At 46.4% G+C, this 22,465-nt stretch overlaps 1 protein-coding gene across 5 annotated transcripts in view; it reads left to right on the top strand.

Annotated features, from left to right (window-relative positions):
- Positions 1-2,373: 2,373 nt before the first annotated feature.
- Positions 2,374-22,465, top strand: part of PIEZO2 (piezo type mechanosensitive ion channel component 2) — a 480,117-nt gene continuing 460,025 nt past the window's right edge. For all 5 annotated transcript variants that reach the window (XM_063653383.1, XM_063653380.1, XM_054461214.2 and 2 more), the window contains exon 1: positions 2,374-2,508. In XM_063653383.1, coding sequence (XP_063509453.1) covers positions 2,445-2,508 — 64 coding nt within the window. In that variant the 5' untranslated portion in view covers positions 2,374-2,444. The remainder of the gene's footprint in view (positions 2,509-22,465) is intronic.

Here is a 22,465-nt window from a genome sequence, read left to right as displayed (position 1 = left end):
CTCAAGTCAAGTCCAGTGTGAAAGAAAATACAGCTTCAGAAAGGTGGATGAGGTTTGGAGATGCTGGTTTTGAAAGCCAATGGACTGTTTTCTGAGTCTGATATGAAAATGAGGACAAAGGTCTTCACCCCTGACTGCATACTTAAGAATCACTTGAGAGCTTTAAAAAAAATACAGGGGTGGCTGGCTGCTAATTTAAGTTCTATCGTCTCCTGTAGGTCTGCTGTTGAGCTCATGACTACGCCCGGGTTTAGGTGCTAACTAAGCTTCTTGAGGATGGCAGAGCACATGGGTGGTTTAAGTTTCAGGGTGTCTTCACCATATGCCAACTGTGTTGAGTCTTCATTCAAAAAGCAATGGTTCATAGTTTCTCTGTAATTCTCAGAGAATTCGTGAAGGCACCTGAGCTCAAACCACAAGCTTACCCTGTCTCAAAAAAGGGATGTCCACAAAAGTGTTTCAAATGGCTAAAAAGACGGGGGTTTGCATGTTTTTCATCAGCTCACTGCTCCATCTCCTCCAACTAATGCAAGCCAGGAATGTAGATGCGGAAGGGAAGCCAGCTCCTTCCCAGTGTGTCCTCCTGATGGAATGCCAGTCCTGAATAGTCCTCTCTAAAGATGCTAACAGCCTCTTCCTCCATGTCCGGAAAGACCCCTACTGTGCTCTAGCAAGTCTCCTCCACTCTTGGATAACAGTTAAATAAAAGACCCAGGCACACTGCAGTCTCCCAGCTAGAGCCAGATTTCTCTAGATCTTGCCTAGAACAGACAAAAAGGAGTGCACTAGGAGAAACGGAGAATAGTCTCAGTGCCAACGCTCTCTTGCCCCAGAGCCACGACAAGCAAGGAGCAAAACTGAGGTGAAAACGGAGAGTTCCCCCAAATGCACAAAGTGGGTGCATATCTGTTGGGGAAGACCCGGGATTTCCCAGAGTCCATTCAGAATGGCAAGTTCTTGCTATGTGAAATATGGGCAGGGTCAATGGTGTAGATGAATTCGCCTCTATTCTTCTTAATGCCAGTGTGGACCTGTGGACCCAGCAGAAGTCGGGGTCGCACAGCACTGTTCAAGCCCCCGGCTCCTCTCCTGCCGGGCCTGTGCGTTTCCCTCGGACCTTAAACGGTTCCCTGGGTTTGGGCAAGCTCAGGGCCCGGCCGGGTGGACTGGATGCCAGGGTGCACCACCGGAATGACAGGACCGCGCAGAGCCGCGGGGCTGCGGGAGCCAGTGGGGCAGGAGTGCCCGCGGAGGGCGAGCCAAGGCGCGCAGCCCACCTGGCAGACCAGGCCGGGTCTCTCCCAGGCGCGGGAGCCGCGGGTGGAGGCTTGCCCTCCGTGCCGGTGCAAGGCTCTCACTTCCCCAGCCGCTCAGGGGCGGGCTCCGCGCGCGCAGGCCCCGGAGCCGCCATCCTATTGGCCGGGGGACACGCCCGTCCCCGAGTGAGGGCTTCGAAAGTTTCATTGAAGGTGGAGAAGCGCGCGCCGCCGGGGAGCCCCGGCTGCGCCGCGAGGGCGAGGCTGCGAGGCGGCGGGCGGTGGTCGCGCTGGGCGACGGGACGGCGCTGGTTTTTCTCTTGAGTTTTAAATTGAGGCGGTGGAGGAGGGAGTGAGAGACCCACTCACCCGATATGCGCTCTGGTCTCCATTTCTCCCCACGCTCGCGCCGTTCCTTCGAGTGAGGGAGGGACTCGCAGCGCCGCCCGCGGACCAGACCCACAAGGCGAGCCCCGTGGTGGCGGGGATGGTTCTGCGCGCCTGGCAGCTCCCACCCCGGTCTCTCCGGCCCGAAGCTGGGGGGCGCAGGGGCTGAGCTGCGCTGCCGCTTGGGGATCCGCCGCGGGCCGCCTGGGGGCTGGAGGGCGAGACTCGGAGCCCGCCGGGCAGCTCAGAGAGCCGGGGCAGAGGCCAGAGCGCGGCAGCCTGCGTGGGCAGCGGAGACGAGGCCGGGCAAAGGAGACGCGGTGGCTCCAGAGGGGCTTCCAAGTAGAAAACTACCCGGCCGCGCCCGAACGACGCCCCAGGAGCCAGGCGGGAGCACAGCACGCCCTTCTTGCCCGCTTTGCTCTCCGCGCCGCCTCCCAGGACCCTCCCAAAGCGTCCTTCTCCAAGGCCCCAGCATCAGCTACCCCTGAAGAAGCCGCCGCCGCTGCCGGATCCAGGATTCACACTTCATGGGCCGGCCGCAGGGGGTCGGGCGCCGGGCTAGGTGGCCGCCAAGAACCTGGTGAGGGGCTACCCAGAGCCCGGTGGGCGAGGGGCGGCCAAGAGCCCCGGGAGCGCGCCCTCGGGGCAGAGAGCGTCGCGGCCCGCGCCGAGGCGATGCTCGGGTGGCTGCGAGCTGCCGGCGGCGAAAGGCCATAGATGGGCATGGGCCTTGCGTCCCACCACTCCTAGGGACCCTCGAGCCTCGCCCCCTCTGCTCCGACTCGCCGGACCGACGCGATGGCCTCGGAAGTGGTGTGCGGACTCATCTTCAGGCTGCTGCTGCCCATCTGCCTGGCAGTAGGTGAGTCTGGTCCGCTCTCCGAGAGCACTTGAGGAGGACGAGGGGGGCGCCTGGGTGGGGGACTTCTTAACAAAGTGAAGGGCTCTGGTGCTCTGGGGTTCGATTCGGGAGGCCAGCGGCGTCAGACGCGCGCTGTCCCTGGTGCACAGCCTGGCTGTCTCACTTCCCACTCTGGGGCGCGCGATCGGGGTATCTCTTAACCGGATGCTCGGGATGGGCATGTGCTGGAAACTGTTTATGTTGAATTTAGTTACACGTGGATTTTCTTTCGTGGAGTACTGACTTGTGCACTAAGGATGGCCATTGCTGTGGCTGGAAGGCGCTTGCGTCCCCATCGTAGGTACAGTCAGGCTCCTACCTGAGCCCCTTGCCCCAGTGACCCTGCAAGCACAGCATGCTGTGCGTCCAGACAGCCCAGAGGCCATCTCTCCCAGACCCCAAATCCCAGCAACCGTGAAGGAAGAAGTGAAGGACTCCAGTCATTCAAAAAAGAAAAAGAGGTACGAGGTATAGGGAGACAGTGCCTTGACGTTTCTTACTTATTTTTTTAAACCTCCACAAAAGCCGCTACTACAAAAGTACTGGATGCTAAGGCTATAGACCCCCAACACCTAGTCCCGCCTCCCAGCGGCCGCCCTCTCCAGATTTTAAAGGGTTAGAAAGCAGGTTTGGAACTCCTTGGGACTGGCAAGGGCTCAGGGAGGACCGCAAGGGAGCCTCCTCGACGCCCAGACAAGCATTGCACCGTTTCCCCAGGACTGGCCTGGCGTGCAAAGCAACTGGGTGCTGCGTTCTGGGAGTCGGACCGTTTCTGAGCTTCTCCTCAAACAGGCAGTGCCTGTGATACTGAATTCGTCTCCTAAGAATGCCGGGCCCTGGTTCCTTGCTCTCCCTCTCACCAACAAGAGCCAGGAAGTAAGAGCGCTTTTCACCAAGTAGTAACTATTTACAGAGGGCGTGGCCTTCGCGGAAAAGGCCACCTTTTTGCATCTTGACCGAGGTTGATGACTCTGCATCTTGCCAGAGGTTGATCACACCTGTGTTAAATGTTTTCTTTGTGCAAGCAATCGAATGGGGGCTGTAGCGTGATTGGTAAGGGTCAGGACAGTTGCCGGGAGAGTTTTTGTAACACACTTCGTGAGTGGAGAATCTGGGAGGCGTCTTTTCAACAAACCTCAGCGGAAAACCCAGAAAGGCGCTCCGAGTGGAGGGAAGGTGTGGCCAGGCGGGGTCCCTGGGCAGCAGGAGGGTACCCGCGGGTGGATGCTGGCCTCGTTCTCTACTTTGCAGTTTGAGTTTCCATTTTGCAGGGGTGTAGTCTCACTCGCATAGATGAAGAGCTAAGCTTCCACAGAGCGGATATGCACCTCTCTCCCCGCAGCTTGAAAAGCGATTTGGGAAAGGGATTCTTCAGGTGCCTTACACACAGAGGGTGTCACTGCTCAGGGATCATCTCTGTATCCTAAGCGCTTGGCACTGTGCCTGGCACATTTACTATTTGTGAATTGGAAGCTAGTGACCGAGTTAACAAGGGGCTTTTAGCATGAAGCGTGATTTATGGTCCTCAGTGCAGACCGGGGAGGGGTCCTGGGGAGTGGCACTAAGGTTAAAGGCCTCTCTGCTCCCTCCCAGTCCCTCTATCCACCGTCCTCCTCCCCACTCACTGTTCCTGGAGGATGGACACCCTCTTCCTCATCCCCCGTCCCGTTCTCCAAGGGACAGCAGCTCACTGTGACTGTTGGAAGAGTTAGGCAGGTGGTTCCCTGCAGCCAGCTCGGTCCACTCTGTGACTTGGCACCAGTGGCGGAACGAAGTGTCAGCAGCGATTGCCTGCGACCTTGCCCTGAGCATAGGCTCTTGCAGGTTGGGCTCCCTGGACTCAGCTCACCTGCCTCCAAGCCCCGTGGATGCTGGGGTTGGGGCCCTGTCAGTCCTACTAAAGGTTGGTGGCCTATGCTAAAAACTCCTTCAGTAGGGCTGTAGTACTCTGCCCTCCCAAGGGGAGCTGGCCTGGCTCACAGCACTCCCAGCTTGGGTTGCTGGCCACAGGGGCCTGGGGTGGTGACTCGCAGCCAGGGTGGAGGTGGGGGGACTGGGGTATGGACTCAGCCCTGCCTCTCCCCACTGGGACCCCCACCGAGCTTCTTCTGTGGTGCCCGCACACTGTTCACCTCCTGCTGGCTGGCTTGTGCCCCAGGGCAGGCTGGGGGCTCCGGCTGCCTGAGTCCACTTTGATCCTGGACTTTTTGGGAGGAGCTGGGCTTCCAGGGGCGACAAGATAGTAACCTTGGCCAACATGCAAACTGCGTCCTCCCTGGGGGACAGCTGAGTCTGCCCAGGAGATTCTGGGGCTGCCTTCTTTGTCCAACTCATTCTTCAGGACTCCCACACCTCTCTGGGTTCAGGGAGACTAACCTGGGTGTGCCAGTGTGTGCATGACTGTGTAAGAGTTTGTGTGAATGAGAGTTTGAGTGCATAAGTGTGAGTGTGCACATGTGTTATGAGTATGTGTGAGTGTGAGTATGAGTGTGTGGGGGGTTAGAAGGTAGTGGTCCCCCTTGCTCAGCCTGGAACCTGTTGCTTTCCCCTGCGCTAGGAAAAGCCTCATCCAGGAGAAAGCAGAGGAGGTGGACTGGCCCCTGGCTGGAAGAGAGCCTGAGCTCCCTGGGAGACCTGACCCTAGTGACCCCCTCACGTGTTGGGTGCTTAGAAAAGATAACCTGCATTCTGGAAAATTATTGACATCTTCTAATCATGATACTTACTTACAGGGATGAAAGAGGGCTGAGCAGATATGCCACCTTATTTGAGCATTTGATTCTTTTCTGCAAGAAGTGGAGATTTCCAAGGTTATTGGAGGGTTCAGGTCTGCCTACTCCCAAGGTGCTACTAAGTCAAATATTCAGGTTTCTCTCCTGCACATAGTGAGCGCAAAGGTCTGCTTGCCATTAGAATCGATTTTACATTTTAGCCATCTATTTTTATATCTGGAAAAAGCAGCCTTCAAAGGTAAGCCTTTGCAGAAGCTTACATATTTTCCTTTAAACTCATTTCTCTAACACTGATGTTGAAATTTTCCTGCACAGAGATTCCTAGACTTTTTACTTAATGATAGATGTTAAAAATTAACTGCTATTGTGTTTAATATAATGGTTACAGATTTTTTTTCTTTTTCCCTGTAAGAGAAATTTTAAGAGAAGTGATAAGTGAAATCAGGTCTCTTCAATGTAGATGTTATGTGATTCGTGAGTGTTAAAAGCAAAACAAAACCATAATAGAATATGTTATTTACCATCCAAAATGAACATCCAATGATGGATATGCATATAGTCATAGCCACCAAAAACTTTAAATATTTCCCAAATTATCTGTGACTATTTGCTAAGTCATCTGATTTTTTTCTTACACATAATACACAAAAAGGTAAAGACTTTCCATATTATGCAATCTCTAATAATTATAACATAATTATTGAACATTTTACAAATATTTTACATTTAGTTTCTTTTAACATGATTCTACTATACCACCCATCTTTAGGTATATGATTTGAGATTTTTTCAGAGTCAAGAATGCACTGGTGTATTTGTTTTTAATTCATGGTCCTGACCATTTATTCCATCTTGCTCAGTGTTGCCTGGAGTTCCCTGATGTCTTGCCTGGAAGAAATGACTTACACATTTTCAGGGGGAGGAAAAGGGGAAGCCTCGCTTGGGAGAACAGGGGATTAGAGACCATGGCTGCCTGTCCCCTAAAACAGGCAATCAGAGCTTAGGAAAGAGCAGAGCAGAAAAGGGGACTGTGTCCCACAAACAAGAATCAACCAATCAACTAGTGCTCTGAAAAACAATATTCCAATCCAGAAAGAATCTCTAAAACTTCCTTTAAGGATAGTTGGGTTAAAGTGTGAGTAAAAATTTGGGCTCACTTTTGAAATATATTAGATATGGCTATCTAATCATAATTTTCTCTTTATAGCATGATGTATTTTCCTGTGTAACATATATCATTTTGAAATCATACTTCCACACAGTCCAAGAATTACAAATGGAGCTAATGTTTATGTGATCAGCATTGGCCTCCCCTATTTGCAGTGGCTGTAGCTCTCAGTGGTAGGTGGCTGCAGCTGCCAAACGATTCATGGAAGGCATTTAATAAAGTAACTTGCTTTTCTGTCACGCTTTCTCAGCCTTATATAAGTAGATACTATTTATTAAGTTCAGAAATGAAAAAAGGAACAGTGGAAAGGATTGGAAATTTAGAGCTTATTTCTAAAATAAAATATTTCATCCACACCGACGGGCATGAGCATGTTGTCTCCTGAGCTGTGGGTGCTGGAGCTATGTGTCCATCCTGTTGCTTTGTAAGTGTGTGTGTTTCTTTATGGGCGATGTGTGTTTGTTCGTAGTCAGAGATAAGCAGATGGCTTTGGACTTCACCTTTGAGGGAGGATGGTGTTGCCACTGGGCAGTTTAAGAGACTCTCATTGACATCATGGCTCTGTCCTTCACTGTGTGATTGTGGAGTTCCTTTTGTTTGTTTCTCTTTTCTTTCTGTAAAATGGTAAATCACATATTCTATTATGGTTTTGTTTTGCTTTTAACACTCACGAATTACATGCATGGTTGTGAGATAGTGTGCACAGCACACCTTGTATAAAGCCTGACACACAGCAGGTGCTGCCTTACCTTTATGAAGATGAGCAGAGAGCAGAATGCTCAGGTGATGTCTCAGTCAAAATTAACAGACTAGGAGGTAAGAGCATGAGCCAGGAGAAGGCTTATCTGAGGATGTGGGATTCACGGGAAGGCAACTTAGTGCCTTCCTAGAGCCAAATTATGTGAGAGAGAGGGAGAGAGAGAGAGAGAGAGAGAGTGTGTGTGTGTGTGTGTGTGTGTGTTAGAGATTTTTAATTCTCAGGATTTTTCTTACCAGTTTTACTCAATATTCCAAATCTGCAGTTGCGTTCTTCTGATTAAGTAATAGGACTTAAAAACAATATTTAGAACAATTACATATTGTTCTCACTAGAACAATACTGATGTTTGCTTTTGTCTTTCCGCATCATTTTTGTAGTCTTTATTTAATGTGATTTTATTTCTAACATGTCATTTTCCTTTTGGGTCTTTGTGCTACTAACAGTTAATTGTATGTGAAGTTACGTAGTAATGATGTGTATAATATGCTTTTTTGCATAAATATTCAGGAGAACTTAGAATAGCATAAGCCATCTGGATATTGAAGAACAATTGATGAAGAACAATATGATGATACCATGTGTATAATCTACAACATTACAGCTTATAAGATTTTTGATTTAAACAGTTGTCTAGAGGACATGGAATCAGTCAAAAAAAAATCCCATTGAACTGAGGCCAAAAACAAAAATATTGGAAAACTTTTTCTTTTTCTTTTTCCTTTTTTTTGAGACAGAGTCTTGCTCTGTCTCCCAGGCTGGAGTGCTGTGGCGCGATCTCGGCTCACTGCAAGCTCCGCCTCCCAGGTTCATGCCGTTCTCCTGTCTCAGCCACCCAAGTAGCTGGGACTACAGGTGCGTGCCACCACACCCAGCTAATTTTTTGTATTTTTAGTAGAGACGGGGTTTCACCATGTTAGCCAGGATGGTCTCAATCTCCTGACCTCATGATTCCCCCCACCTCGGCCTCTCAAAGTGCTGGGATTACAGGTGTGAGCCACCGTGCCTGGTCCTCTTTTTTTTTTTTTTGAGATAATCTCACTCTTGATGCCTAGGCTGCAGTGCAGTGGCGCAATCTCGGCCCACTGCAGCCTCCACCTCTGGGGTTCAAGCGATTCTTCTGCCTGAGCCTCCCGAGTAGCTGGGATTACAGGCGTGCACCACCCCAGTCCACTAATTTTTTGTATTTTTAGTAGAGACGGGGTTTCACCATGTTGGCCAGGCTGGTTTTGAACTCCTGACTTCAAGTGATCCTCCTGCCTTGGCCTCCCAAAGTACTGGGATTACAGGTGTGAGCCACTGTGCCTGGCCTGGAAAACATTTTTTAAATGTTTGGCTGTCAGTCGAGGTTTGTCATATTCCTCAGAGCTTCCACTTGACCTTCCAGACCTGTCTAGGACGTGGCAAAATCAAAATGATGACAAGTAAATACTCAACATCGTGAAAAGCCCGTCAGACACACAGTTTCTAATAATTTCATAATTTCTTAACTGTCTAGTAATTATCTAATAGGCATAGAACATTTAGCTAAATTATTTTTAAAATTTAAGAGCAACGTATAGCTTTACATTTTTTCAATGTGTTGTTGGGTTTTTAAAAGAAAATATATGTAACAGTTACCAGCTTATAAAATGTTTTAATTGCACCTGCAGCATATACATATAATTTTTATTTGCCTTGCTTTATCATATAGGATGGTGAAGTTTTCTGATTCTGACTTGCTATTTTTAAATTCCCCTTTTGTGCTGTACCATTTGGGCACAATTCTGCATTAAACTAGGATATTGTGGATGGACATATTTAAACTCCTTTTGTATATGAACTTGCAAATTATAAATATATTTTATAAAAAAAGGAATGGATTTGGTCTATCTATGAGGTTAGTTCTGCAGAAACTACTTAGGCTTTCTGTGGCCATTTCACCAGTCACCTGGAGGGGGAAGCTTTTGCTGAGACCTTCACTGCTCTCTTTGGGAGTGATTTCATTCTGCAACCCAAACTCAGGTTATTGTCGCCTCAGTATTGTTGCCAACTGTGAACTCTCCACCCCACTTCAGATTCAACTTGGTCAACACCAAGCATCCTGTCTGCCCGGGGCCTTCTCTGGTGTGCTCAGAAGAGTTCTACGTCAAGTGAACAAGCCGTCCGTCTGCTCCTTAGCCTGCCCATTTGTGACGAGACTGTGGGTGCCACTGCTGCCTTGGGTGCAGGTGCTGTCCACACCAAGCACCTCATTCAAGGGCACACCTCTAAGTTTTGCCCTTAAGTTTTCATCTTGGTCCACATATGTGTTGCATGGCTCTACATCCTGTGCGCCCCGCAGCATGTGGAACCTCAAGCCTCCAACCTGGCCTCTTGGCCTCATTCCATCTTTACCCTGTGTGGTGCCAGATATGCCTTCCCCTGCCCTAAGCCCCCCAGAATCTTCTTCCCAGAAGCATAGTTGGGGCTTTTCTCAGTGGGCAATTACATTCCAGCTTTAACCTTGGTCAAACCAGTCAATCCATTGTTACCATTCTCCCTTAAATACACCACTTGGTCATTAGCCCAACAGGCTTGTAGTCCTGACTGGCAGCAAATAGGCTCTTTTCTCCAGTTGATAGAAGGCCCTGTCAGCCAGTTCTAAGCAAAGACAATTCTGTTCTTCTTGAGTTCTCTTTTCCATGTAGCTTTCTCAGCGTAATGATGCTTAGATAAGACAAACTTAGTCTCTCTCCCCGATAATCAAGATGTAGGTGATTGGAGCAGGTATATTAACTCTGCTTAATGAAGTTTCCCAGGGCTGCAGCCGTGCTCTTCTATCCCACATGGGTGGCACTCATCTGCATGGTTCAAGACAGCCTGTTACCGTGTCCACATCAAGCTGAAGGCTGGAGGTAGCAGATGCAGAAGGAACACTCCTTCCCCACCCTCTGTGGGTACAGCCAGGAAGCTGCAAGAATCACTTCTGCTCACATCCGGTTAGCCTGAGTTTAGTAATCTTCTCTACCTACCTTACTGTAAAGGAAGCTGGGAAATGTCGTTCTTATTTTGGTGGATAATGTGCTCAGCTAAAATGGGAAAGGTGGATCTGTGGCCATGACAGAGAGTGGATATTAGCATGCAATAACAGTATCATCTATGCCTCCTGTAGGTGAAGGTACCTTAGTGTGCCTTTCAGACACCACTGACATTTTTTTCTGAGGATCTGCACTAACACCCATCTTTGTTTCTAGACCTTAGCTAGACTCAAGTCCCTAGGCTTCTAAAGATGAGGCACAAAGTATGACCCATGAGATCTATACTCCAAAATAACATGATTTTCTTAATTTAGACATAAATTAGAGGAAAGTGTGTGGGAATGGATATTAGGGTGTGGAATAATGAACGTGAAACTGGATCTGGTCAGTGTTGTACCTCCAGGGCTTAGAAAGAGCTCTGACAGTTTGGTTGGTGGCGGAAACAGGCACCAAAAGGTGGCCTACACTAAACAAAGTTGAAATGCCAGAGCTGCCTTGGTATGCTGTAGTGGAAGGGATCCAAAGGCTTAGGGAGATTGGGATGTTACAGTGGATTTATCTTAAAAGATCTGCTCATCCACCTTGGGAGGGTGCAGAGGACACACTTTCACCACAAGTGTGGGGAAAAAAATTTGTGAAGGGAGCCTCAGGTGTCCATGAAGAGCTCTGGGGCTGCTCTTCTCTGCAGGTCAGAGATTGCAGTGGAAGCTGCTGCCACTGACTGGGGGTCCTTAACTGCAGTGGGGATGGTTGGATCCCAGGTGGCAGGGGCCATGTGATCACCAAAGACCAGGTGGGCTCGTTGCCATCATGAGGAACAGCGGAGTCAAAGCAGCAATCTGAACAGCCTGACTTGAGAGTCCTACGGCATTGGGTAGGTGGTCATGGTGTCCCTAGAAGAGAACTCGATGGGCAGTCTACTGAATTCTGACTTGATCTGTATAAGCAGAAGAGTTCTAGGTCAAGTGAACAGAAGTCTATCTTGAAATACCAAAAGAAAGAGTCACGGTCCCTCAATCACTTCCCAGATTTGAGTCCCAGAACCCCTTAAAGGAGAGGGAGGCCAGTGACCCTACTACACTGCTGATTACATTTTTATTTTACTTCTCCCAACCCATTTCTTTGAGTAACAAGTATCTTCATTTGAAGTGTAAATATCTGTGGAAAGATAAAATGGCTATTTATTACCCACATATTAGGTCAAATAGCTTATTTGCTCCCATCGTCTAGGTGGGATGGGATGGACATTTTAAATAAATGGGAGAGAGAGTATTTACATTGTGGGTATGGGTATGATCTAGATGCCCACATATTTTTTAGGGCGTCATAATATCACTGGGCAATTAGGGGTTTATCAAGACGACTTCCAACACAGAAAGTAGCACATTTTTCTCAGGGCCTGCTCTACATACCAGAAACAATACAAAAATTCTTTCTCTTCCTCCTCCTTTTATTTGCATTATATGGTTCTGATGTTCAAGGTGAAATGTACCATCTTGACTAAGAGGCCCAGCTCTAACGCCAGATTATTTGAGTACTGATCTTGGCTCTGTCATTCAGCTGTGTGACCTTGTTCAAATTGTTTGACCTCTGTTTTTGAGATATTTCATCTGGAACAAGATAATAATAGAACATAGCTCAGAGGATCGTTGCAAACCTTAGATGTCAGTGCTTATAGAGTGCTTTGAGCAGTGCCTGACATACGGTAATACTCAATAAATAGTTGCTTTTATGAATAGCTCCAGACTCAGAAGTTAGGCATGATTATGAGTAAAACATTGACTAGTGTGAGTTCCTTCTCATCGAAAGCAGCACAGTTTCAATGGGCAGATAATTTAGAGAACCAATCAGCTTACGAGAAGCTTTGGAACATGACCTGTTGAAACTTGAGAATGGTCTTGTCTTTGCTCTCTTCTCCCCAATCAGATACATGAGAAAGCCTCTGTGCTATGGTTCATGGTTACCTTTGAAACAATGTGACATCTTTTCTCCTTTAATTCTCCTTCCCAGGCAGAAGGATTTGTTCCTTCTGTGCTCATCCGCCACTTTGCATACTCATTACAGAGTGTTGTATTAGTATTCAGTTATAGGATCACTGTCTTTCCTTCCATGTGTCTGTAGGTTCAGGGACCTTGTATAGTCCTTGTTTATATCCCCAGCACGGAACTTACTCCTCAATATACAGATAGCAGCCATTTCAAAACACCTTTTGAGCTGGATGTGGTGGCTCACGCCTGTAATCCGAGCACTTTGGGAGGCTGAGGAGGGTGGATCACCTGAGCTCAGGAATTCGAGACCATCCTGGGCAACATGGGGAAACCCCGTCTCTACTAAAATACAAAAAATTAGCTGGGTGAGGTGGCACGCGCCTGTAGTCCCAGCTACTCGGGAGGCTGAGGCATGAGAATTGCTTGAGCCCCAGAGGCAGAGGTTGCAGTGAGCCGAGATTGTGCCACCACACTCCAGCTTGGGCTACAGAATGAGGCTTGGTCTCAAAAAACAAAACAGCAACAACAACAAAAAAAACACCATATCTTTTGGATTGTGGGTTTTTCAAATTGTGAACATTACCTCTGATCATTACACTTCAGCTACCCAGCAAGGACTATAATACACAGGAACACTGAAGAAATATTTACCAATTGACTAAAACATTCACTGACTAATTTTTGTTTTCTCTTGAACATCTCAGAAGTCTGAAAATAGAGTTAGGTCTAGTTTCCTATAACGATTGGTTTTTAAGTCTTTGAATATAAAATTTATAACAACCTAATGTATTTTCTGTGACTTTCATAAATGTGAATTGTATCAGGATGGCAATTAACACCTTTACTTGCTTTGCAGGGGAACAGAGAAGGAAAAACCCGTTTGACGATGGTAAAACTTGAGTCACATCCTTGAAATGCATATTATTTTTAAAAATGTTTTTGGCTCTCCTGGAACCACACAAATCGATCTGTTTTCTCTTGTGGTCAAACCCTCTAGGGCAGCAGTCTGGCCACAGGTGCGGAAAAGGAAGAAGGATGAAGACCCTTAGCAAGCTGGTAATTTTGAACTGAAGCACCATGGAAGTGAATTAGAGAGATGGGCAGAGTTGGGCCGTCCCTGCTCCTGCCACCTCCCTCCTGCTGCTTTCCCTGGACTGTCCCTTCCGGGCAGCACTGGCTTTGGCATTGCTGCAGGAACACGGACCCCTGCTAGGGAATCTAGGCAGCACTCAGGTTGGAAAGGGCCCTGGTTTGAGGGTCTAACGAACAAATCTGGATCCTGTTCATAACGAGCTATGCGACTTTGCCAAGTTACAGAAACTCTCTGTTTTTCAATTACATCATCTCTAGAATGAGGTGTTCTGGGCTAAGAAATATTTTCACAATTCTCAGGGTAATATTTCTGCACATGCCTTTTTTAATATTAAAAGGTATGGCCATAAATCACTGCTTTTTAACCTACATGCCAGAATTTTTATATCTAAATTGCTCTGGCTTCCTTAATAACCATCATATGTACATACACTTAGAACTTGCCCTCAAAGAAAGGTTAGGAACTGCTAAGAACAATAATTTTTTTTACCATGTTAGAGATGTGGTTCAGTATTTTACAAAACAGTTGGTTATGAAGGAGAGACATTCTAGTTTAGGCTTCGAGCTTCTAATATTTCGATGATCCTCCCTCACCTGCTCCTAATACAGAATCATGCAGACTGTGCACACCAGTGATGGGAATAGCATGAACAAGATGTGTGAGCATGTTTAGATTCGAATTGGCTTTCTGTATCTGCAGAAATAAAGGAGCTTCATCACCCATAGCTTATTACTAGACATGCCTTTAAAGAAAACCAAACTACGTTATAGTTATTAATTGAAGCTAAACAATCATATAAGAACACAGGACAATATAAACAAGATTTGAGTCAGAAAAAGATATTGAGTAAAATACTGAATGTAATCAGTTGCAATATTACATTGACATTGTAGACTTTATGAGATCTCAGATAATTCTATTATCCGCAAAAGGAAAGGGAAGGCTGCACAAACACTTCAGGTGTGTGTAGGTCAGAGACTCACACTGGTGCTCCCTATGCAGGTGTTGCTGTCATGGCTCCAGCATTAGCTGTGAGGGTGTGAGCTTCCTGTTCTTCAACCCCTCTCCTTCCTCTCATCAAACTAAACACTGGTTTTCAAACTAAATATTAGAGGTTGCTCATGCTTAGTTAATCCTGACTCCTGTTGGCCTTGGGCCCCAAAATCAGTCTAGCTGATAAGCAAAGAAATGTTCTTAGCTGGAGCCAGGCTTGCATTGCAGGCCAGACAAGGCTGCAATAGCACACAGCCTCTGGCAACCCACCCTCAGTCACAAGAGAAGATGAAAGGTCAGATTACAAGGCAATGAGAAGAGGGATCCTCATAAAATTGGCTTTGTTTCTTGTGAGCCAGTGTTTTCTAGAAGGCTCCAGCTCCTAGGATTTTTTATTAACAACCACAAACCTCTTAGCAATAACTTTCAAAGCATGATCAGTTTTGCTGCAAAGCATCATCGTGGTTGCCATTGCATCACCTTAGAGCCATACTGCATTTCTGACCCAGTGCCTGATGCCCCAGCCTCATTCACTAGTCTCCACTTATCACTATTTTGAGCTATTTTCAAACATTAAAGCCACCATCAAAATTCAACAATTCCCCACCATGTAGGTTATTTTAAAAGATGTGACACAGTCCCTAAAGCATTTCTTAAATTGGGTATCAAAATTTTTTGAGCAAATTATCCTTAGAATAAGGATGTATCTTCCCAAAGTTATTACTTAGAAGAAAACAAATGTCAGATATTATCTTATCCTTATGACACCAGTTGGTTATTTATTCCAGTAGATCCATACTCAGATTTGCAAATGGAATCTAGTTCTGGGATCTATGTTGAAAATGCAGTGCTAATCTCCCAAGGAAGAAGAGGTATCCCAGTCAAACAAACTCTTTTTAAAATACCTTTGCAGGCCTAGGTGGGCGGATCACGAGGTCAGGAGATTGAGACCATGCTGGCCAACATGGTGAAACCCTGTTTCTACTAAAAATATAAAAATTAGCTGGGTGTGATGGCACACACCTGTAGTCCCAGCTACTCTGTAGACTGAGGCAGGAGTATTGCTTGAACGCGGGAGGCAGAGGTTACAGTGAGCTGAGATCACACCATTGCACTCCAGCTTGGGCAACAGAGCTAGACTCCATCTAAATAAATAAATAAATAAATAAATAAATAAATAAATAAATCTTTGCAACGTGAGCCAAACTGTAATGTTTTATAGCTTTGAATATGCATATAATGCATTTTCTTTAAAAGAGCATATTTGAAGTGTGGATTTAATAGGCCACGGGTGATTTTGTCTTTCAGTTGCTTTTTAAAATCATACTCTGATTTTGCTCAATTTTTTCTGCACCCCTGCAGTAAGATCTTGTACATTCCCCACCAGAATCGTAGTCATCCAAGATGTTTATTCACCTATCCTCTCCTACCTTAAAATAGCCCTGGCGTTTGTTTTCTCCAACATCAAAGGAACTCATATCTGAGTTTTAGTTGGTCCATATCTCGTTATCGCTTTGGACATTACTGCTTTCTAGGTTTCTGTTTTGGCTCTTGCCCAAAGGGAGGTTGAAAATTGTTTGAAATCTTATTTTGAAAGTCTCTAAATATTCCCATCTGTGTATTCCTCATCCCAATTCTTGGCACTTCATCTCCATCTCTTTTCTTAATAGAAACATAAGAAAAGATTATTATTTTTTTTTTGGCTTACTTAATTTCTTTTTTCCCCTTAACAATTACACAACACCATGGGTGGGGTGGGGGGTCAATATAAGAGGGTTCAAAGCTTATCCATGGTGTCTGTAGTTCAGTGCTGATCCCCCTTGGGCACTGATTTTTGATTCTCCATTCTTCACCAAATCATGCTTTGTTCCTTCTTCCCATGTAGCACCTGGAATTTTGTGATGTAATTCCTGTTGGGAAACATTTTTATTTTTTTTTATTTTATTTATTCAGTGATTTATGACAGTGGGATACTGAGTTTCATGATTAGGTCTTTTTGAGAAATGCTGGGCTAAAAGTTAAATGCTATACATGGCAAGACTGTTCAGAGCTTAGTGTCTACTGCAAATGGTGAATTTCTAAGAGTTTAGTACAACGTGCAGGGTTTTCCAAACTTATCTGACCACAGAACCCCTATTTCTTACCCTTGGCACTAATGTCCTGGGAGCACACATTGGAAAATTCTAGACTTTTAGACTACCAGATAGAACAATAAAAGAGTGTATTTTGGGATGAGGGCCTTTTTAGAAGACCAGAAATCTCACTTTTCAGGTGTGAGCTTGAAGCCAGCGCTGACGGGTGGTCACTGTCACAGCCGTGAGAGGGAAGGACAATTGGGACTGCCTTTTTCTTATGTGTGTTTGTGGACTTTGGTTTGTACTCTTTATTTTAGAAAAACAAAGTGGCCAAAAAGAGAGAAACAGTCTTAGAAACTAGACATTCCAGCAGCTGTAGAATGCCAGAAAATAACCAGGCTACACACATTTGCAGGTGTAGCAGCAGCATAGTGGAAAACCAACAAGGGAGTTAAAGTCACACAGCATCCTGCATCCCCCCCCCCCCCACCGCCTCATGACTGGATGGCCAGTGGCCTCCTGAGGGTCCTCCTGTTTCATATCCCTCTGTAATGTCCCTTCTCTACGTGCTGATCACGTGGGTCTTTTCAACACTGAAGTCAGATATTCCTCTGCCTTAAACCCTCCAGCACTTTTCTTGTTGCACTTAAAAAGCAAACCCTAAATCCTTAACTTGCCCTATAAAGCCCCTGGCTCTTGCACCCTCTAACCACACTGGAATTATTTTTGTTACTCAGTGTATTAGTCAAGGTTCTCTTAGAGGGACAGAACTAATATGATATGTGTGTGTGTGTGTGTGTGTGTGTGTGTGTGTATACATAGGAGTTTATTAAGTGTGTATATATATAGGAGTTTATTAAATATTAACTTATGCGATCACAAGGTCCCACAATAGACTGTCTGCAAGCTGAGGAGCAAGGAGAGCCAGTCCAACTCCCAAAACTGAAGAACTTGAAGTCTGATATTTGAGGGCAGGAAGCATCCAGCACAGGACAAAGAGATAGACTGGGAGGTTAGGCCCATCTCTCCTTTTCACGTTTTTCTGCCTGCTTTATATTTACTGGCAGCTGATTAGATTGTGCCCACCAAATTAAGGGTGGATCTGCCTTCCCCAGCCCACTGACTCCAATGTTAATCTCTTTTGGCAACACCCACACAGACACACCCAGGATCAGTTCTTTGTATACTTCAATCCAATCAAGTTGACACTCAGTATTAACCATCACAAGTCTACCCCTTGTCACCTTGAACCCATACACATTTCCTGAGATCTTCAAATAAAGACAATAATAAGGTCATAATTATGCCTGCCATAATACAACTATCCCTCGTACAACCGGAAACCTGCCAATCCCCAACCCAAATACTATTACATAAAGTTAACAATACTTAAATGCTGATATGAAGTCAGTAAATCTTATGTCACATGATAAAGGAGAAAGGAAATAAAATGATTTTCTTAGTACAAGTGTATACATGCACAAACATGTTTTTAGCAAAAGAAGGAGGAAATACGCATAACAGTTACAGTCCTTGTTTCTGCAGCTGGTCACGTGGTCATGGATGGTATTGATTACTACCTCCTTCTGCTACCCATTCTGTATTCCCTTTGCCTTCAGCAAGCATCTCAGCAGATCATGGTTTTTTTCCTGGTGGAGTGACCCAAACCCTTCAGGAATGAAGGTTTGGGTCATTTGCAGTGCTGCCTGGTTTGGGCTGTTGTAGTTTCCCATTGACCTTAATCACAGAGCATGGTAGTACTAAGAGACGCCCTAATGGATCTCCTGTATTCCATGCATGCTGGAGATGACTCAGTGATTCCGGGTGAGTCACCCCAGCCAACACTATAACTCCCTTCTTAGCCTGTTGACTTAAAGGTAGGAGGAGCCCAAAGTGTCCAGGTGGCAATCTTAACTCCCAGTTTAATGGAATCATTGTTGTGTCTACTGGTGGCAGCGCTCCTTCCTCGGGAACAAAGACCGCTAGGCCAGCAGAACGTAATGTCATGGGAACAAGAAGCAAAAATTTTGCTAATGGATCACTAGGGGTGATGGTGAGTGGTGCCACTTCTACTTCCACCGCTTGATTCCCGGACGTATGAATCCTGGCTATGGGAGAAACTACCATATATTGGATTTTGATTCAGAGTATACATGGCCTTCTGGAGAACTTTGCCCCAGCCCTGCAAAGTACTGTTACCTAGCTGGTGTTGTAATTGTGACTTCAAAAGGCCATTCCACCGTTCTATCAATCCACCTGCTTCAGAATGATGGGGAACATGGTAAGACCATGTTGGATTCCATGAGCATGAGCCCACTGCCACACTTCTTTAGCCATAAAGTGAGTGCCTTGGTCAGAGGCAGTGCTGTGTGGAATACCATGTTGGTGGATAAGGCATTCCGTGAGTCCACGGATGGTAATCTTGGCAGAAGTATTGCGTGCAGGACAGGCAAACTTATATACAGAGTAAGTGTCTATTCCAGTGAGAACCAACCTCTGCTCTTTCCATGATGGAAGAGGTCCAATTTAATCAACCTGCCACCAGGTAGCTGGCTGATCACCCTGAGGAAAGGTGCCATATTGAGGGCTCAGTATTGGTCTCTGCTGTTGGCAAATTGGGCACTCAGCAGCGGCTGTAGCCAGGTCAGCCTTGGTGAATGGAAGTCCTTGTTGCTGAGCCCATGTGTAACCTCCATCCCTGCCACCGTGGCCCCTTTGTTCATGGGCCCATTGGATGGCTGGGGAAAGAGGCTGAGTGGTGTCCACAGAACGGGTCATCCTATCCGCTTCATTATTAAACTCCTCCTCCACTGAGGTCACCCATTGGTGAGCACTCACATGGGATACAAATATCTTCACAGTTTTTGACCACTGAGAAAGGTCCATCCGCATACCTCTTCCCCAAGTTTCTTTGTCACCAATTTTCCCATCATGCTTCTTCCAAGTCCCTGACCATCCAGCCAAACCATTGGCTACATCCCATTAATCAGTATATAATCACACATCTGGCCATTTCTTCCTCCGTGCAACATGCACAGCCAGGTGCACGGCTCGAAGTTCTGCCCACTGGGAAGATTTCCCTTCACCGCTGTCCTTCAAGGGTTTCCTAGAAAGGAGCTGTAGTGCTGCAGCTGTCTATTTTCACATGGTGCCTGCATATCATGCAGAACTATCTGTGAACCAGGCCCTAGTCTTCCCTGTCTCTGTCACCTGATCATAGGGAACTCCCCATGAGGCCATTGGTGCAGGCTGTGGGAGAGAAGACAGGGTGGCAGGGGTGGAGATGATAGGCATTTGAGCCACTTTCTCATGTAACTTACTTGTGCCTTCAGGACCTGCTCGAGCCCAATCATATATATACCACTTCCATCTGATGATGGAATGCTGCTGTGCATGACCCACTTTATGGCTAGATGGGTCAGAAAGCACCCAGTTCATGATAGGCAGTTGAGGTCGCATGGTGACTTCATGACCGATAGTCAGACATTCAGTTTCCACCAAAGTCCAGTGTCAGGCCAAGAGCTGTCTCTCAAAAGGAGAGTAGTTATCTGCAGAAGGTGGCAGGGCCTTGCTCCAAAATCCTAGAGGCCTTTGCTGTGATTCACCTATAGAGCCTGCCGAAGGCTCCAAACAGCATCCGTATCTGCCACTGACTCCTCAAACACCATTGGATCTGCTGGGTCATATGGTCCATGTGGCAGAGCAGCTGGTCCATGTGATACAGCAGCCTGGACATGTTGCAGAGCCTTCTCCTGTTCTGTACCCCACTCAAAACTGGCAGCCTTTTAGGTCACTCGATAAATGGGCTGAAGTAACACACCCAAATGAGGAATATGTTGCCTCCAAAATCCAAACAGGCCTTGTGCCTCTTTTTCTTGGTTGTAGTAGGGGCCAAATGCAGCAACTTGTCCTTTACCTTAGAAGGAATATCTAGACACGCCCCACACCACTGGACCTCTAGAAATTTTACTGAGGTGAAATTTAGTTTTACCTGAAGTTTAGTAGGATTTATTTCCCTCCTCTGCTACGCAAATGTCTCTCCAATAAGTCCAGTGTGTTTGCTACTTCTTGCTTACTGGATCCAGTTAGCATAATATCATCAATGTAATGGACCAGTTTGATATCTTGTGGAAGTGAAAAGCTATCAAGGTCTCTCCGAATAAGATTTTATGACACAAAGCTGGAGAGTTGATATACCTCTGAGGTAGGACAGTAAAGGTATATTGCTGGCCTTGCCAGCTGAAGGCAAATTGCTTCTGGTGGGCCATATGGACAGGAATGGAGACAAAGGCATTTGCCAAGTCAATGGCTGCATACCAGGTACCAGGAGATGTGTTAATTTGCTCAAGCAATGAAACCACATCTGGTATAGCAGCTGCAGTTGGAGTTACCACTTGGTTAAGCTTGAGATAATCCACTGTCATTCTCCAAGATCCATGTGTCTTCTGCACAGGCCAAATGGGAGAGTTGAACTGGAAAGTGGTGGGAATCATCACCTCTGCGTCTTTCAAGTCCTTGGTGGTGGCACTAATCACTGCAGTCCCTCCAGGGATTTGATGTTGTTTTTGACTTACTATTTTTCTAGGTAGTGGCGGCTCTAATGGCTTCATTTGACCTTTCCCACCATAGTAGCCCTCACCCTACTAGTCAGGGAGCCAATGTGGGGGTTCTGCCAGCTGCTGAGTATGTCTATGTCAATTATGCATTCTGGCATTGGGGCAATGACCACAGGATGAGGCTGGGGACCCACTGGATCCACTGTAAGTCAGCCCAGAGCTAAAACTCCATTAATTACCTGACCTCCATAAGCCCCTACTTTAACTGAAGTACCACGATGACATTTTGGGTCCCCTGGATCCAACGTCAGTCAGAGCCAGTACCAGTAGTCCCTGAAATGTCTGATCATTTCCCTTTCTTCAATGCACAGTTAGCCTGGTAAAAGGCTGGAGGTCTCCTTGGGGAAGAATGGGAGAAAGATTCACTGCATATATTGTCCGTAATGTAGAGAAGTTCTTCCTCAAGGGGACCCAGCCTCCCCTTCATTCAAGGGGTTCTGGGTCCCTAAACTGGCTCAAGTCTGGAAATTGATTGAGGGGCTATGATTCTGTTTTTATAATTCAAATTAGTCTTTTGTCCATTCGACCTAGAAGTTTTCTGTTTGTATAATATAAGTAAGAATGCAGTAGGCTTCCTATCAATTTCACTTCTAGGAACACCATGATTAATTAGCCAATGCCAGAGCTGTACACGAGTGAGACTATTCTGATTGCTGCTTTGCCTCTGCTGTCCATTATGGTAGCTACACCCACCTTGCCTTTGACAGTTGAGTGCTGCCACTTGGTCCCTGCCACCTCGGGATACAATTATTCTCATTGTATTTAAGTTTTGTAGTTGAGTGACTGTGGTTCCAAAGATGCAGGTGCTGCCCTCACAAATCTGTTTCACAAGGCATTGGTCAAGGGTATATCTTCTGGACCCTCTCAGCTGGGATGCGTAGGTCTAAAGTGACTAATCCACTCCACGATCCCAATCTCCCTAAGCCTTTGGATCCCTTCCTCTACATTAAACTGAGGGAGATCAGGCATTTCCAGCTCGCTCACAGTGGGCCATCTTTTAATCCATATTTTGACCAACCAAGCAAATAAACTATTAGAACCTTTTTTAACTCCCTGATCTGCAACATTAAATGCAGAGTCCTTACTTAGTGGACCCAAATCAATAAATTCAGGCTGATCCAACTCTTTGTTCCTTCCACCATTATCCCACACCCTTAATATCCATTCCCAGGCCTGTTCTCCAGATTGTTGTTTATATAAATTAGAGAGCTCAAACAGTTCTTTTTGAGTGTAGCACACCTCCTCATGGGTCACACTTTCAACCTCACCTTTAGGGACCTGCCAGGACTTTAGTCTATTTATAGGTCTAGAAGCAAACAGAGGTGTTGGGGGAGGCTTCTGAGGAGAATCAACATTATCTTGCCTGGAAACTGCCTCAGGGGAGGCCATCAATGTTGCCTCAGGCAGCACAGGGTTTATCTCCTCAGACAAAAGGGGAAAGGCTGATGGCAGCGTGGTTCGTGGTTCGGGAGGGGATGTTGCCACTACTGGGGATGG

Source organism: Pongo pygmaeus, chromosome 17 (genome assembly GCF_028885625.2).
Source record: "Pongo pygmaeus isolate AG05252 chromosome 17, NHGRI_mPonPyg2-v2.0_pri, whole genome shotgun sequence".
NCBI lineage: Eukaryota > Metazoa > Chordata > Mammalia > Primates > Hominidae > Pongo > Pongo pygmaeus.
This window is presented reverse-complemented; position numbering and strand designations above follow the sequence as displayed.